General features: G+C 42.0%; 1 protein-coding gene across 1 annotated transcript in view; it reads right to left on the bottom strand.

Moving 5' to 3' along the window:
• The window catches only part of ITPR3 (inositol 1,4,5-trisphosphate receptor type 3), a 588,642-nt gene that overhangs the window by 33,729 nt on the left and 541,637 nt on the right, over positions 1-13,276 (bottom strand). The window contains exons 52-55 of the mRNA XM_086923190.1: positions 12,341-12,527; positions 7,612-7,716; positions 7,151-7,275; positions 4,446-4,611 (exon numbers count right to left, since the gene is read on the bottom strand). Of these exons, the coding sequence (XP_086779316.1) occupies positions 4,446-4,611; positions 7,151-7,275; positions 7,612-7,716; positions 12,341-12,527 (583 nt within the window). The remainder of the gene's footprint in view (positions 1-4,445; positions 4,612-7,150; positions 7,276-7,611; positions 7,717-12,340; positions 12,528-13,276) is intronic.

Genomic DNA, 13,276 nt, shown 5'->3' with positions numbered 1-13,276 from the left:
AATAACATATTTTAGTAAAGATGGTTTTGAAATTGTGTGTTTGAAAATGCTGCTTTTAGAAAGTAGGCATTTTCTTTTTTAACCATTCCGTGTGTCTCTGCCTGTTTGTGTATGGACTGTCTGATTTTGAAGTGACAGGGGCTGGTGATGTGCATTCTCTCAGACAGCCACTGGGGGTTGATGTGTGTCCTCCCTGTAAGGGCTGGGCTGAATAGACCTGGGATGCATTTAGAGTAGTGGGAGGAGGTTTCCTTGCACCTGAATAAGGCCTGTCTCCCTTGCACAATGCTGTCTCCACACACTGTGGTCCTACTGCACCAGTGAGGACAGAACTGGTTTGGACTGGGCTCAGAGACCCTTGCACAAAGAGAACATGGGTATACGTATTAGACCTAAAACCTTAGAGATTTAGACTACTTCTGGAATCAAGAGGGACCTTTGCCAATGAGAAGAGCTGGAAAAACTGGAGGAGGAGTATTGCCCCTTTGCTGTGTGCTGTCTGGGGTTGGCATGCAGTAGCTGTTTCGCCAAGAAAAGGTCAAGGACTCTGCTGTGTGCTGTGTCCCCCTGCTTGAGGAAGATATCGAAGGGCCTGAGTAGAGCTTGCCTCCGTCTTAGGGACACAAAGACTTCACCCCCAGCTCCCCTGAGCTTCCTTCCTTCCTTCCTTCCTTCCTGGGAGTTCTGACCGGCCAAGAGGTGCCTGTGACTGTGTTTGGCCTCTGGATGTTGTTCCTGCTATTGGGAGCTGGAAAAGCAATGCAACTACAAGAAAATCAACTCATCGCTCTTTTCGCAGCTGTTTATCCGACCAAGCACCGCTGTGCGACAAGAATCTCCACGCATCGCTGTACCGCTAACAAAACAGACACAGCGCCTGTCGCCGCTGCAAGAACTGATGCATCGAGGGATCACGGCTGAAGAAACAATCAATCAGCACCGCTCGACACTGCCACATCGATCACTGACGCATCCCGGATTTCCACACATCGTACCTGTGCGGCAAGTTTTCCCAATGCATCACATGCGGAGAAGAACCGTCTCGGAATCGACGCATCACTTCCCCCATACAGACCGGATTCGAAGCATCACTTGTCCTGCGTGCAGCAGAACTGTTGCATCGCCTCAGCAGTGTCTCAGGAACTGACGCATTTCTTTGTTTTTGGGATAAGTCGGTCTTCTCTTGCCAAGCAACCCAGGTGGTGAGCAGGGGTTATGTAAAGTGTGTATCCCCCTACCCTGACTAGAAGCAAGGGTCCTTATTTAGACAAAGGCACCTACTTGTGCCAACTAGAGACTCCCATTTCTAACAGTTGGTTCCCAACCTGCTTTTGGCTCAATCAACAATCAAATTGCGCAAATGATCAGGCTCCACTAGTGATCTTTGATTCCGTAACGGTAAAGCCCTAATAAACTGCCCAAGATGAAAGCCACCACAGTGAAAAATGCAGAAGCACGTGAGTAACCCCCAAATATTTTTGCAGCTATCTGGCCTGTTGGACAAATAGAGAATAGCATCTACATCTTCTAGCAATAGAGATATCATTCTGAAGCACTACAGTGGTACCAATTCATCGTTACAATCATGGGGGCACAATAAGTTCCAGAAGTGTTCCCTCTACCAAACACCTAACAAAACGCTGCCTACCCAATATAAGTGCATCTTATATTGTCCAATTGCCATTTTCCCATTTTTATAACCGTTGTTCCCATTCAGAATGTCTTTGAGGTCCAGTCCTGCACCTCCATATCAGGGTCTAATAGAAATAGTGGAGGCATGTAACAAAGTGACATGTGAAGTAACCCTGATCTCTCATTGGCCCAGAGCGGGAAAACATATAGGCCATACTGCTCAAACATTCCTTACACAATCAGAAGCACATCAGAGACTAAAACCTACCAAAGGTCCTAAGTACAAAGAACTAGGCAAAGGACAGAAGTATACAAGCATTTTACACTCCGCCCCTAATTTGTCCCTAATCTGGTGTAACCTCCTACAACGCAGAAGCTCCCATGTTTTTTGCAGACCTAAGGAAGAAACACCAAGAACCATATTTTAAAGATTGACGAGAAAGCAATCTATAGCAACAACATAATATGAGCCTTGTGAGGCGTTAAGAAACAAATCATGGCCTTCAGTTACACAACAAGACAAACAGGAGAAGTCCAATGACATAATCAGAATCTGGATTATTCTCTTTTCATTTGCCCTTAAGTACTTTGATGTGTCCCTTTCTTCTGTAAGCTTCATGGGCGAAGTTCTACCCACCGCTTTTCTATAGGATTCCTTCTCCTTTCAATTGTAGGTGTTACGTATGTAAACCTTTCTGTTTATTTATCATTTTGTATGTAGAATCCATTTACGTTCTGTAATTTTTCTTATTACGTTCATGTCTAAGCACAAATGGGAAGCAGGCTGGGTTATAAAATTTAAACCTGCAGCCTTTTCTTTTTGTTGACTTGATATGTATCAAAGTCTTCCTCTGCCATAAGAACAGTGATGGTACAAAGTGGCTATGCCCTTTTACATTTTCCAGTCAATGATAGGCCAGGATCTTTCAAAGGTGGCTTATTGACTCGTTATGTGGTCTATATCAACAGCGGTTTCCACTCAATGCCTTAGTTGCTTTAGAAAAGCCCCATAACAAGAGGTTCTGGGGTGAAACAAACCCAAAACACTCCAATAGTCAACTGGCAATAAGCAGAAGCTTAAGGGAGTCAACTGTGCCTATGAAAAGCACATTTGGCAAGATTATCTCATAGTAAACAGCCTTTCTCCAGCAAAATACTAAATTGCAAATAGCTAGCCAATTTACACAGATAGGTGCTCCTATCCACCTCCTGTTCCAAATTCTTGACTACACAGGCAAGGTACTCTCAGGGCTAAGACAACCTCTCCAGACCTGAACGTCACTGGTTAGCTGCACAAAGAGCATCATGCAGAGATGCACTTCATGTGCAGTGTCACTGCAGCATCAGTTTTGGCATTCGCTAATTTATGTGTTGAAACCAAATGCAAGACTGGCGAAATGGAATTCCTGGACATCCTTAGGTCCAATGGGATGGGGGTTCTTTGTAATGCATCCATTCTTGTTTGTCACACTCAAAGGTCTATTGTAGCATCTCTTGCAGAATAATTTACCGTGGTTTATGTGCTTTACATTCAGGGAGCCCCGTTACATGAGTTTCTTTAAGATAGGTAGTTTCTTACCATGAGTTAGTATACATTAAGTGTGCTGATATACGACCTGAAGAAGAAAATGTTTGACTTTTTTTTAGAAAGATGCATTCTAATTCTATGTGAATGAAGGTGTTTAGTTAAAGAACCCTTTCCCTCAAATATGGGGGTATATCTGTGATCCAAAGCTATGCCATGTGTTTTCCAGAATGATAAATGTGACATAGCGATTCATCATTTAGTGGATTCCCCTCCACCCTCCACACTTGTTTTTTTAAGAAAAGCTCATTCTTAGTGCTATAGTACAATATCAACTAATTTCTTTGTTGCAAATATTTTGTTTAATTATTTGTTGTAATATTACTCTGTGATTTCATTCATATGTGTTATAAAACTATCATAATACTGTTTGTAAAATATTAGGGCCTCATTTGGGGTGACCGGGTTTGGAATGTGATTATTCTCGCACCTGTTCAAATATAACACTGAAAGGTTTGGAATTTGACAGACGCAATAATTATGGTATGTTATAAGTTTTGCCAGCAGAAATGGGACATAACTTTTAGATATGGCTGCTACTTGCATGCAAAACTGCCTGTCCATGTATTTTCTCTGTATTTTTTTCTGGGTAAATATCAGGATGTTTAACCTGCCGACATTTATCTAGGTGGATGCCTATTATAGTGCAACCGATACCTACCAGATGCCATAAAATATGCGCAATTCAAAACAGTGAGTAAGTGCAACAATGTTATGCATTAAGTTGATTTGTCACAACCCATTTGTGTATCTGCTCTGATCATGTACGTCTGTGTGGCCGTTTGGTCATCGCCTATTTGTCGCTGGTCTCTGCTTGGCCCTCTTCAAAATCACACACAATGCAGGTATCAGTAACAACTCACTGATCGCTGATTTTAGTGCCTCCTCTATGCCTAGTTGTGTATGTGGCTTGCCTGTCACTGCCTGTTGTTGAGTGTATCTTCTTCATAATTTTCGAAATGTTCCTACTGTCTGACTGAATGCATGAATAGCTGCTCAGCAAAAATATCCATCTGCTCTGTAGGTGGTCATTGCATAGGGGCCGAGAGTGGCGTGCAGGACCTATGTGTTGCAGGGGGTCATGAGAACAACTGAATGAGGGCTTTCCATTTTCCACTTTCCCATGATTTCCACTCATTCATTCTCTGCTCTTTAGTCTGCTGTTTTTTTGCAAAGAGGAGTGAAAAGAGCCCTTTAGCAAGAGACAACACCATGCGGCACTCCTTACCGCAGATGAAACAGGTAGTCTTCAGCACCTCCTCCTTCTTCTGCTTCTCACTCCTCAGGTCAGCAAAGGTGTCAATGATGACCCCAAAGATGAGGTTCAGGACAATGATGATGACAATGAAGTAAAAGAGCAGGTCATAGACCACTCTGGCAGGGAAGAGTGACTCCTGTAACGAAAGAGGAAAGGAAAACTTCAGTTGGAGAACCTGAGAGGCAAATATGCCCTTATTAAGGTTAAAGTCTGCTTAGCCCTCTTCTCTTCCAAGGCATACACCCTCAGTGTCCTCAGTTTTCTGTCAAGCACACACAGTGCTCCTTCAGGCAAACATGAGGTCACCTCAATTTCCAAAAGTGCAAGAGAGTTTCTTTGTTCCCCTTCAGCGATCCCTTAACCACATACTGTCCCTCAGGTGCTCCTTCACACAGAAGGTGAGCTTGGTGCCACTTCAGACACACAAGTTCTCATTAATGACACTTAAGGGATACACAGGATCGCTTAAGTACTCCATTCAACCCGGTCTCAGTGCTTCCTCTGCAAACAAGATCTCATCCATTCTAAGATGTGCTCTGTGATCCTTCAACCAAAGAAGGTTGTGCCAATGTCCCCTAAGCCACTCTGACATCTGTTGAGTTCTGCTTCAGACATACATGAGGTGGCCTCAGACCAAATTCAGACACACAAACCATGTCTTTGGACATGTAAGCCCTTCTTTTTAATTTTTTAAATTTATTTTATGAAGTTTTATATAGTGCGAACTTGACCCGAAGGTATCGGGTATCAGAGCGCTTTACACAAGCACCATTTGCATTACATGAGGACACATTCATTTTTGTTAGGCACGGGGGGATTAAGTGATTTGCCCAGAATGAAAGGATGTTGCGCGTCCTTGCCCAGACTCGAACCCGATTCCCCAGGTTTGAGTTCGTCCGCCCTAGCCTTTAAGCCAACTCCTCTCCTCTTAAACTCCTTCAGAAAATACTTCTCTTTTTCTTTCACCTTTGAACATATAAGTTCTTTCAGTACTCCTTCGTACATATGGAGCCTCTTCAGTGCACCTTCAGATACAAAGGTTGTCTTCTTAGTGCTCCTTAGGCACACAAGAGCTCTACAAATATCCGATATATGTATATGTGAGGTTTTCTTAGTGTTCAAGCACACACATGGATATAAAGCCTTCTCAAGAGCTCTGTACATTCAGATAATGGGTTTACCAATGTTCCTGTGGCACCTTCTGTATTCTAATATACATGACAGGATGTTTCCAAAATAAGAGGTGTCCTCAGTGCCCACTTACATGTGTGTGAATATGTTTCATTCATGTGTACAGACATCCCATCAGCACTTCAATACACACTTCAAAGATGTTTCAGTAGTGCAGAGTACAGCTAGAGAGACATTGATTTCATCAATCCTTTGGGAGACCTATTCAAAACGTTTCTTTAGCAACCGAGCCATATAGTCAACTGCCATCTGAGCAAGCCATGCACTCACAATCCCAAGCAAAGATTTGCAGGCCAGCAGTTTTCTGTCCTATCTCCAATCTTTTCTGACTCCAATCTGCTATATACCAATGCAGAGTAAGACCAGCTTTTATTTTGATGAAAAGGAAACCCACTTGTCCATCCTACCCACTGAATCTGATATTTCAAGTTTCCCCATTCTATGTGCGAGTGTCTCATCCAGTGCACTTTTTTTTCATTGAATTCTGGCAATTGTAGCCCTGAATTTGTTGTGGGATGAGCAGGACTTCAAATAACAGAACGCAAAAAAACACACTGAGATGGGGAGCTACACAGGCAAGAAATTAGGAAACCTGAGAATTTATGAAACCTGATGGACACCAGCATTTCCTCTTTCCAAATACCTCTTGGTCTTCGCTTCATATCTTTACTTGTTTTTCTTACCTGCGTCCCCATCCTCCTCCTAAATATCCCCTAACTACTTCCTACATCCTTCAATGGCCCACATCTTACTAATTCCACACCAATGCTGCACATTGCCATCTTTTAGGCTCTGCTACAATGGATGCATTCATAACCCATGGATGTAAGATTGCTGACCACGCTGATCAACAAATCAAACTATGTTTTACTTTATTCTTTATAATACAGTACCATACCAATTCTGTACATATTGTTTCTTCCTGACATGTTTAAAGAAACAAGAATACAAATAAAACTGGACTGGATCCACAGACACCTATCAGAAAAGGCATTCTATGCTCACATTCATATTATGAAGACGTCTCTGTTTCTAAATAAATATAAAGAAAGAGTCTCATACACATATTGAAGTGGTCATTAAAGCTCTTGTACATATATTTAAGAGCACCTGTTAATGCTCAAAAGCACATAATAAGATTTCCATAGTTCGTATGTACACACTTATAATAGGTTTATTCAGTGTTCATATACGTATACTGAAATTCTCCTTGGTGCCCTTATATATATATATTGAAAATGTCTTGTCAATGTACATCTACTGAAGAGGTTTTTCCTTGTCAAAAGGAATACACTGAGGAAATCTCTTTACTACATGTGCACTTATTTAGTAAGATGCATGCATGCATATGGAACATACCCTCAACGTTCAGAAACACACATATTGAGAAGTCTTGGTTCTTGTACGATTATTCAAAAAGGTTTTCTAAGTGCCCGTACACACACATTAAATAATGATCATCTGCTCTTGTCCAGTAAACTCACATCTTTAGAAGGCTTTCTCAGGATGTCGCCCACGCCGCCTCCGTTTCGCAATCCGTGGTTCATTACCGTGACAATGCACATGAGCAGGGTGTCACAGGCCCGCTCAGTATCAGCCTCCTCCTCTTCTGGAGTACAAAAAGTGGGAAAAGTCAAGTGATGTTAGGTTTGGGCAGTTGGAATATTGATGTTTTTTTTTATTTCTTTAAGAGTTGTTTTACAAAAGCAAGCCTTGCCAACCCTGTTTTTTTGCACGTTGTACAATTTATTATAATCCTTGAAGACCAGATGATTTTATTTTTATATTTAAAGAGTTTCATAATGTAATACATTTTTAATCCGAGGAACAAGTCTGTTCTGGTGTATTAAAAAAGCTACTACCAGGTCAGACATTAAAACGCATAAATGCTCTCAACCGACAGGTTGGGACCCAAGAGGTTCAGAATGTGCTCTTCATCAGTTACCTTCCTGAGGGTCAGGCAGCACCATTCCAGCTGTGCAGCTCTCTTTATCACCGCTGCACGTATCTGCGAAGGCAGTGCCCATGGACTGTGCCATGCCGAGAGCACCTGTGGGAGAGGAGTCTTTATCAATTAAACAGTCTCATGCAAACACCCCTTTGATGTTTACAGTCCAGAAAAAATACATACAACTTCTAAGCTTAAGAGTAGGAAACTGGAAAACGTTCATAGATTACAATGTGTCTAGCACCAATAAAACCTTAGTAGTTATTTCAAATTATACAATTCTCTGAGTGGCTTACTGAGGCCTTCACTGAAAATCCATTTGCCTGTTGTACGTTAGGGCTTGAAATTACTCTTAAAAATAGAAAGCAGGTAAATCCACATCACACTTCACCTATTACTTGTAGGTATTCTGTGATAAACGCAGTCTTCTGCCAATTTTACCCGAATGCTAGTAAGACTTTTTAAAGATGAAAAACTATGCAATTTTTTACACATAGAATTATCTCTGCATTTATCTAACACAACACAGCTAAGCATGGGCGGAAAATCCGTTTCGCTCGAGGATTTTGCGGATTTTCGGTAAATTCGCAATCCGCGAGATTCGCGAATCTCCCGCAAAATCCGCAAATCCGCGAGCAGCGGATTTTATGGCTTGCTCGCACTGTTCGCGTGAGTTCGCGGCTTCCCAGTACAACTTCGCGCCCCGCGAATAAGCGCTAAATTGCAGAAATACGATCTTAGCAAAACTGAAACTACTTACCAGGTTCAAAAGTTCAGGCTCATCATTAGTAGCCATTTCCTGTAGTGCTTCCTGAGGGGCCCCTCCAGAGTTCAGTTGCCAGTTGCAACTATTATGTGACCCTGCTCTGAACCTCAGAATAGTTACACATATGCCACAAAGGTCCTGAATTACAGCTAAGGGAGACAAGCAGGAGCCAGGCTGGAAGTTCAAATCCATTAATCAGCCCCTAATTCATTATTGTCAGTTGGGGCAGGGCAGGTGTTGTAACTAATTTTGCAACAATGAAAGCACTTAGCAAGTGCAAAAGATCACTAATCAGGAAGCACTAAGGAAGCAGGTGCCAGCTAAAAAAATATTCTGTGACACATTAATCAGCCCCAAATTAATTCAGGTCACTTGAGGCAGGGAAGGTGTGCTTTGCTTTGCCACAATAATGTACACTGACTGGACAACCAGAGGGTGCTGTGATGAAACAGAGGGTGGCATGGGTGGGCCAGAGGGTGGCATGAGTAGTCAGAGAGTGGCAGTGGTGACAGAGAGTGGCAGTGATGAAGAAGAGTGTCCCAAACAGGCTGGACACGTAGAAACAACAAGTTCGCAAAACTTGCGACCCGACAGGTAAGTTCGCGTTTGCGAAATTGTACAAAACCCTTGCGACCTGGCAGAAACCCGCGCGAACACAAAAAAAACCCTGCAAATTCGCGAGAATTCGCGGATTTTGCGGATTGCGAGTTCGCAAATCCGCAAAATTCGCGAACACGAGATTCGCAAAATTCGCCCATGCTTAAACACAGCTCCTTTTTACCCTCTTGAACATTCTTGGGGCACAGTGACAGACCACGCTAAGAGTTGAAGGAGCATTGATAGACAGTTTCATGAACTTGAAGCACATGGCTGGGCAGTTAGATAGACAAACATGAAGACCGAGTGAAAACCTGACACGCAAACATACAAAATTGAGTTTTGCCATCCGCGCCAATAAACCTGCCATGATTACTGCTCATCACTACATTGCCACATTTATGCTCTAAAACCTCTAGCAGAACTCTGGAAAAATCTGGTTGAACATTGTTTAATTAGGGCAACCTACAGCGTGTGGCGGTCACTCGCTTGAGAATTTCTTCAGCAGTACTCATAAATGTTGCTTATAGTACTCAGGTGTTTGGGGATATTCCTGGTCAAGGGAGGGAGTAATATGGCTTCTAGTATTTTCTCTCTGGCCGTGTGGAATACAACAACTGCGCACGTCTCTCTTTGGGCCTGCAAATCCACATAGCTTGTGAAGTCTTGGGGCACATGGACAGGACGTGTGAGAAGGTAACGGAGCATTGAGAGTGTTAAGAACTTAGAGCACATGACCAGGTTGTGTGGGAGACTTACACAAAGAGAGTGGAAAGAGCTGGAAATCAAGCAAATATTGTAAGGAGCCTGGAATAAATATCTAGACAGTATGAGAAGCTTTGAGTATGTGTTATGTCCTGCTATTTGCTGTCCCATCTTTGGTTGCATGTACTAATGAATAATCATGCTTCTGTGCCCAGCTGCCTCCCGGTAGTAGTCTTATATATGGTTGGGGGCATTTTGTTCTTTTGCTCTGCATATAGTGTGATGATGTGTGTTTTAGTTGGCATGTTTGTGTTAATTCCTTTCTTTCTGTGTATCTTTGAGATGTTGCCTGTTATTGTTCTGTTGGTTTCCAGTACTTTTTATGGCCTGAAAAAGGTATTGTGCAACCCCCACGGTGTATGCACACCTAATGCCACCTTGCTTAGTGGAATATAGTTTTGGTTAATCATCAGGAGTGTTCTGTGTGTACCACTAGGGCTGGTGTAGATGCTACATACCACAACTGTTGGCCAATGTGTTTTGCATTTTCATTGGTTTGAATGTTGTGTTTACGACCTGAACAATAAGTTGTATGCCACTCTAGATTATTTACACACGTAAACACCGTGGTTGGTGGTAAATCTGTCATACCCTCTTTGGTGTATGGTTGTGTCATAGCTTTGTGTATTTATTAGTTTATTTATTATGTGAATCAGTAGATATTTCGAGAACAGATAAACTGCTGAATATCCATTGCCATGCATTACTCATGCGGTAGTTGCATGTGCATTTTGTTCAACAGCCCATCAGTGTTTAGGAACCGTCATGTGGAAAGTTCAGGGCATGATGGGGTTTGCTAGTATGTTCATGCTAGGCATAATTTGGTATTGTGAGTGTGTTTAATCAGTGGATGTCATGTGGTGGGCTCTTTTGAGTGCTGGGCGAGCATCACCTATGTATTACATGTATCATATACTGCTGTTGTGGGATAGTTGTATTTGTTTGCAATTAGGTCTGCTCCTTTTCACAGTTGCTTCAATGTAGGTAGTCTGTGCATTGTCTTGTGACTTCTGATCTTCTGTGTTGTGTGATGCTGTACACTTTAGTTGGAGCATTGATGTGTTATGATCTTTAGTTTTGACATTTAAAATAAAGGGAACTCTGGTTCTGTGGAATGTATTTGATGAGAATAGTTAGGGCACGAGCTGACCAAGAGATAGCACTGCTCCATGGGGTGTGAACTGAATGTGAACGGAAGCTATGAACTTACTGAATTTACCTATTTTAATGTAACACCTTATGGACATTACATACGTATGATAATGATAAGCATGTATTGGATGAATGTAAAGCAGATCATCTAGAAAGATCTATTACTCCCCTTCCTCTCCTGCTACTCTCTCCTACTCTGTATGACCTCAAAGCGGGTGAACTTCTGCTGCAATAAGCATAGAAAGAATTCTAATAATGTAAGAAATCTTAATCAAGGGATCAGCAGAGCTAATCCTAGTTAGCCATAAATATGTTTGTCTATCTTCCATACCCCCTCACTTCTCTTGTCACTCATGCATGATACCAAAACATTGCCCACATAGCCATACCACAATAGACAACACTGTCGCAGCCACACACTCCAGCGCAGTGTTGCGTACTACCAGTTTGTCTGTGAATGTGCCTTAGCTTCTTGCCCGTTGTATAAATACTAATCTGCAATACCTTAGAATGGATGAACAAAGGACTTATTCAACAAACAGACAGTATGTGGAGTTTGAGGAACATGGACAAAGTTAAAAGCACTGGCTGCATTAAAAGACAAGGCAGGGTCTTGGCACTTGTTGAGAAAGTGTCAGGCGCTGGAATTAAAATGAATAAACAATATTATAAGCCCAGACACTGGAATGATCTGGGAGCAGTGTCATCAGGGGCATGGTTATAGCCAAGCAACGTTAGGCCTCTGCCTAGTACACCATCAGCTAAATGCTATATTGCCCCCAGGTGCATACAGCATGGTTCTATTGTCATTTCAGAGTGTTGATAAAGTGCCAATTTGCCCTCTATATGAGGAGTGAGGAACCTTCTGTACATTGTATGAGTCAACTAGCCTCTGTGACAAGCTCAGACCCATGGGCAGACAGTATTTGGGGCTAAGGTTGCTTAGTGTGAAGAGCGATGGCAGATATGTAGCTATCATACATACTGTTATGACAGGCTCCCTGCATTTGCACTTTACGGTATGCATGAAGGTGGATAGCATTAATACTTTCTGTGGCTATTTTTAACTTGTTGTACTAATAAAAAAACTGAATAACTACACTTCCAGGGGGTGCCTGCGTTACCGTATAAACTGAGTATGTATGTTTTTTAAAATGCTATTTACACTCCGTCTAGATTGTTCCCACGATGGCAACACCAGTCACCATTGAGAAAAGTTCCACTATCATGAAAGTCCTCTTGAAATACAGCACACCTTCACCTACAGAATACCTACTGCAAACATCTCTAAATGAGCCCCCACGAAGTTGCTGGACATAAATTGGCACTAGGTTACAAGGATTTCATCATTAAGCGCACAGGTCCAAACTCTGGATGCCCAATTCTATAAGGTATCGCTGTGTGGTGCCCTTGAGGCACCAGGATGAAAGTATGAAAAAGAGGTACCTTTGGGTTTCGGCAATTGGTCCACTTCCAATATGAAGTCATCCTTGAGGAAGAGAAAGCCGACAATGGAGAAGAGGTAGACGAGGATGAGGGCCAGTAAGGCAGTGAGCAGGATGGACCGCCCGTTGCGTGTCACACTTTTGATTACGTTGAACAGCGTCTCCTCTCGGTAGATCAGGTCGAAAAGCTGCAATCAACCAGCAATGATATTCTTTTGTTTATTAAATACTTTCCAGACAGAACAAACTGGATTGCTTGTGTGTATCAGTATAAACTTTCATACAAACAAACAAGCTGGGCAAAGAAAGTAAAATGGCAAAAGAGAAAATCCCACAAGGAAAACTGCAGACAATAAGATTATGAAATAAAAAGTTTGTAAAATATTGAGTAAGTTTGTGCACAATAATAGATTTTCTTTTTTTAGCAATAAAATATATTTAAATGTGAGAATCCCCTAGCTCCAGATCTGGTAAGTTCCAACACAGAGGAGTGTAGTTTTATTGCATCATAGCACACATGTATTAAAGTTTTCAAGGGGCAGCCAGGTGACGCAAAAGATAATATCTATTGACTTACCATTGTAAAGGTGTGTGTGCACAGTGCTAAATTGGGATGTATAACACCCGTGCCAACACAGTATTTAGAAAACATAGGCTTATCTCTATTGTGACATTTTTACTTGTTATTTTGAAATGCACATATTTAAATTAAGCCAGTAAAACAAACTGTTGCAAGTAGAATTCTTACAGATAAAGGGTAGAGTGGTCAACTATACCCACTATAGATTAACCTTGTAAATGGTTGATCAACCGGAATCAGGAGCAAGCATCGGATTGTTTGGAAAAATCCTTGCACCAGCTTGCAAATGGGTGAAGTCAACCATTTAAACAAGAGACCCCAATCCATCATATTCTAAGAATAGACACACCTTTTGAA

This window comes from Lissotriton vulgaris, chromosome 5, assembly GCF_964263255.1.
Source record: "Lissotriton vulgaris chromosome 5, aLisVul1.2, whole genome shotgun sequence".
Taxonomy (NCBI): domain Eukaryota; kingdom Metazoa; phylum Chordata; class Amphibia; order Caudata; family Salamandridae; genus Lissotriton; species Lissotriton vulgaris.
Note: the sequence above shows the minus strand (reverse complement) of the source record. Positions and strands in the feature narration are given on the sequence as shown.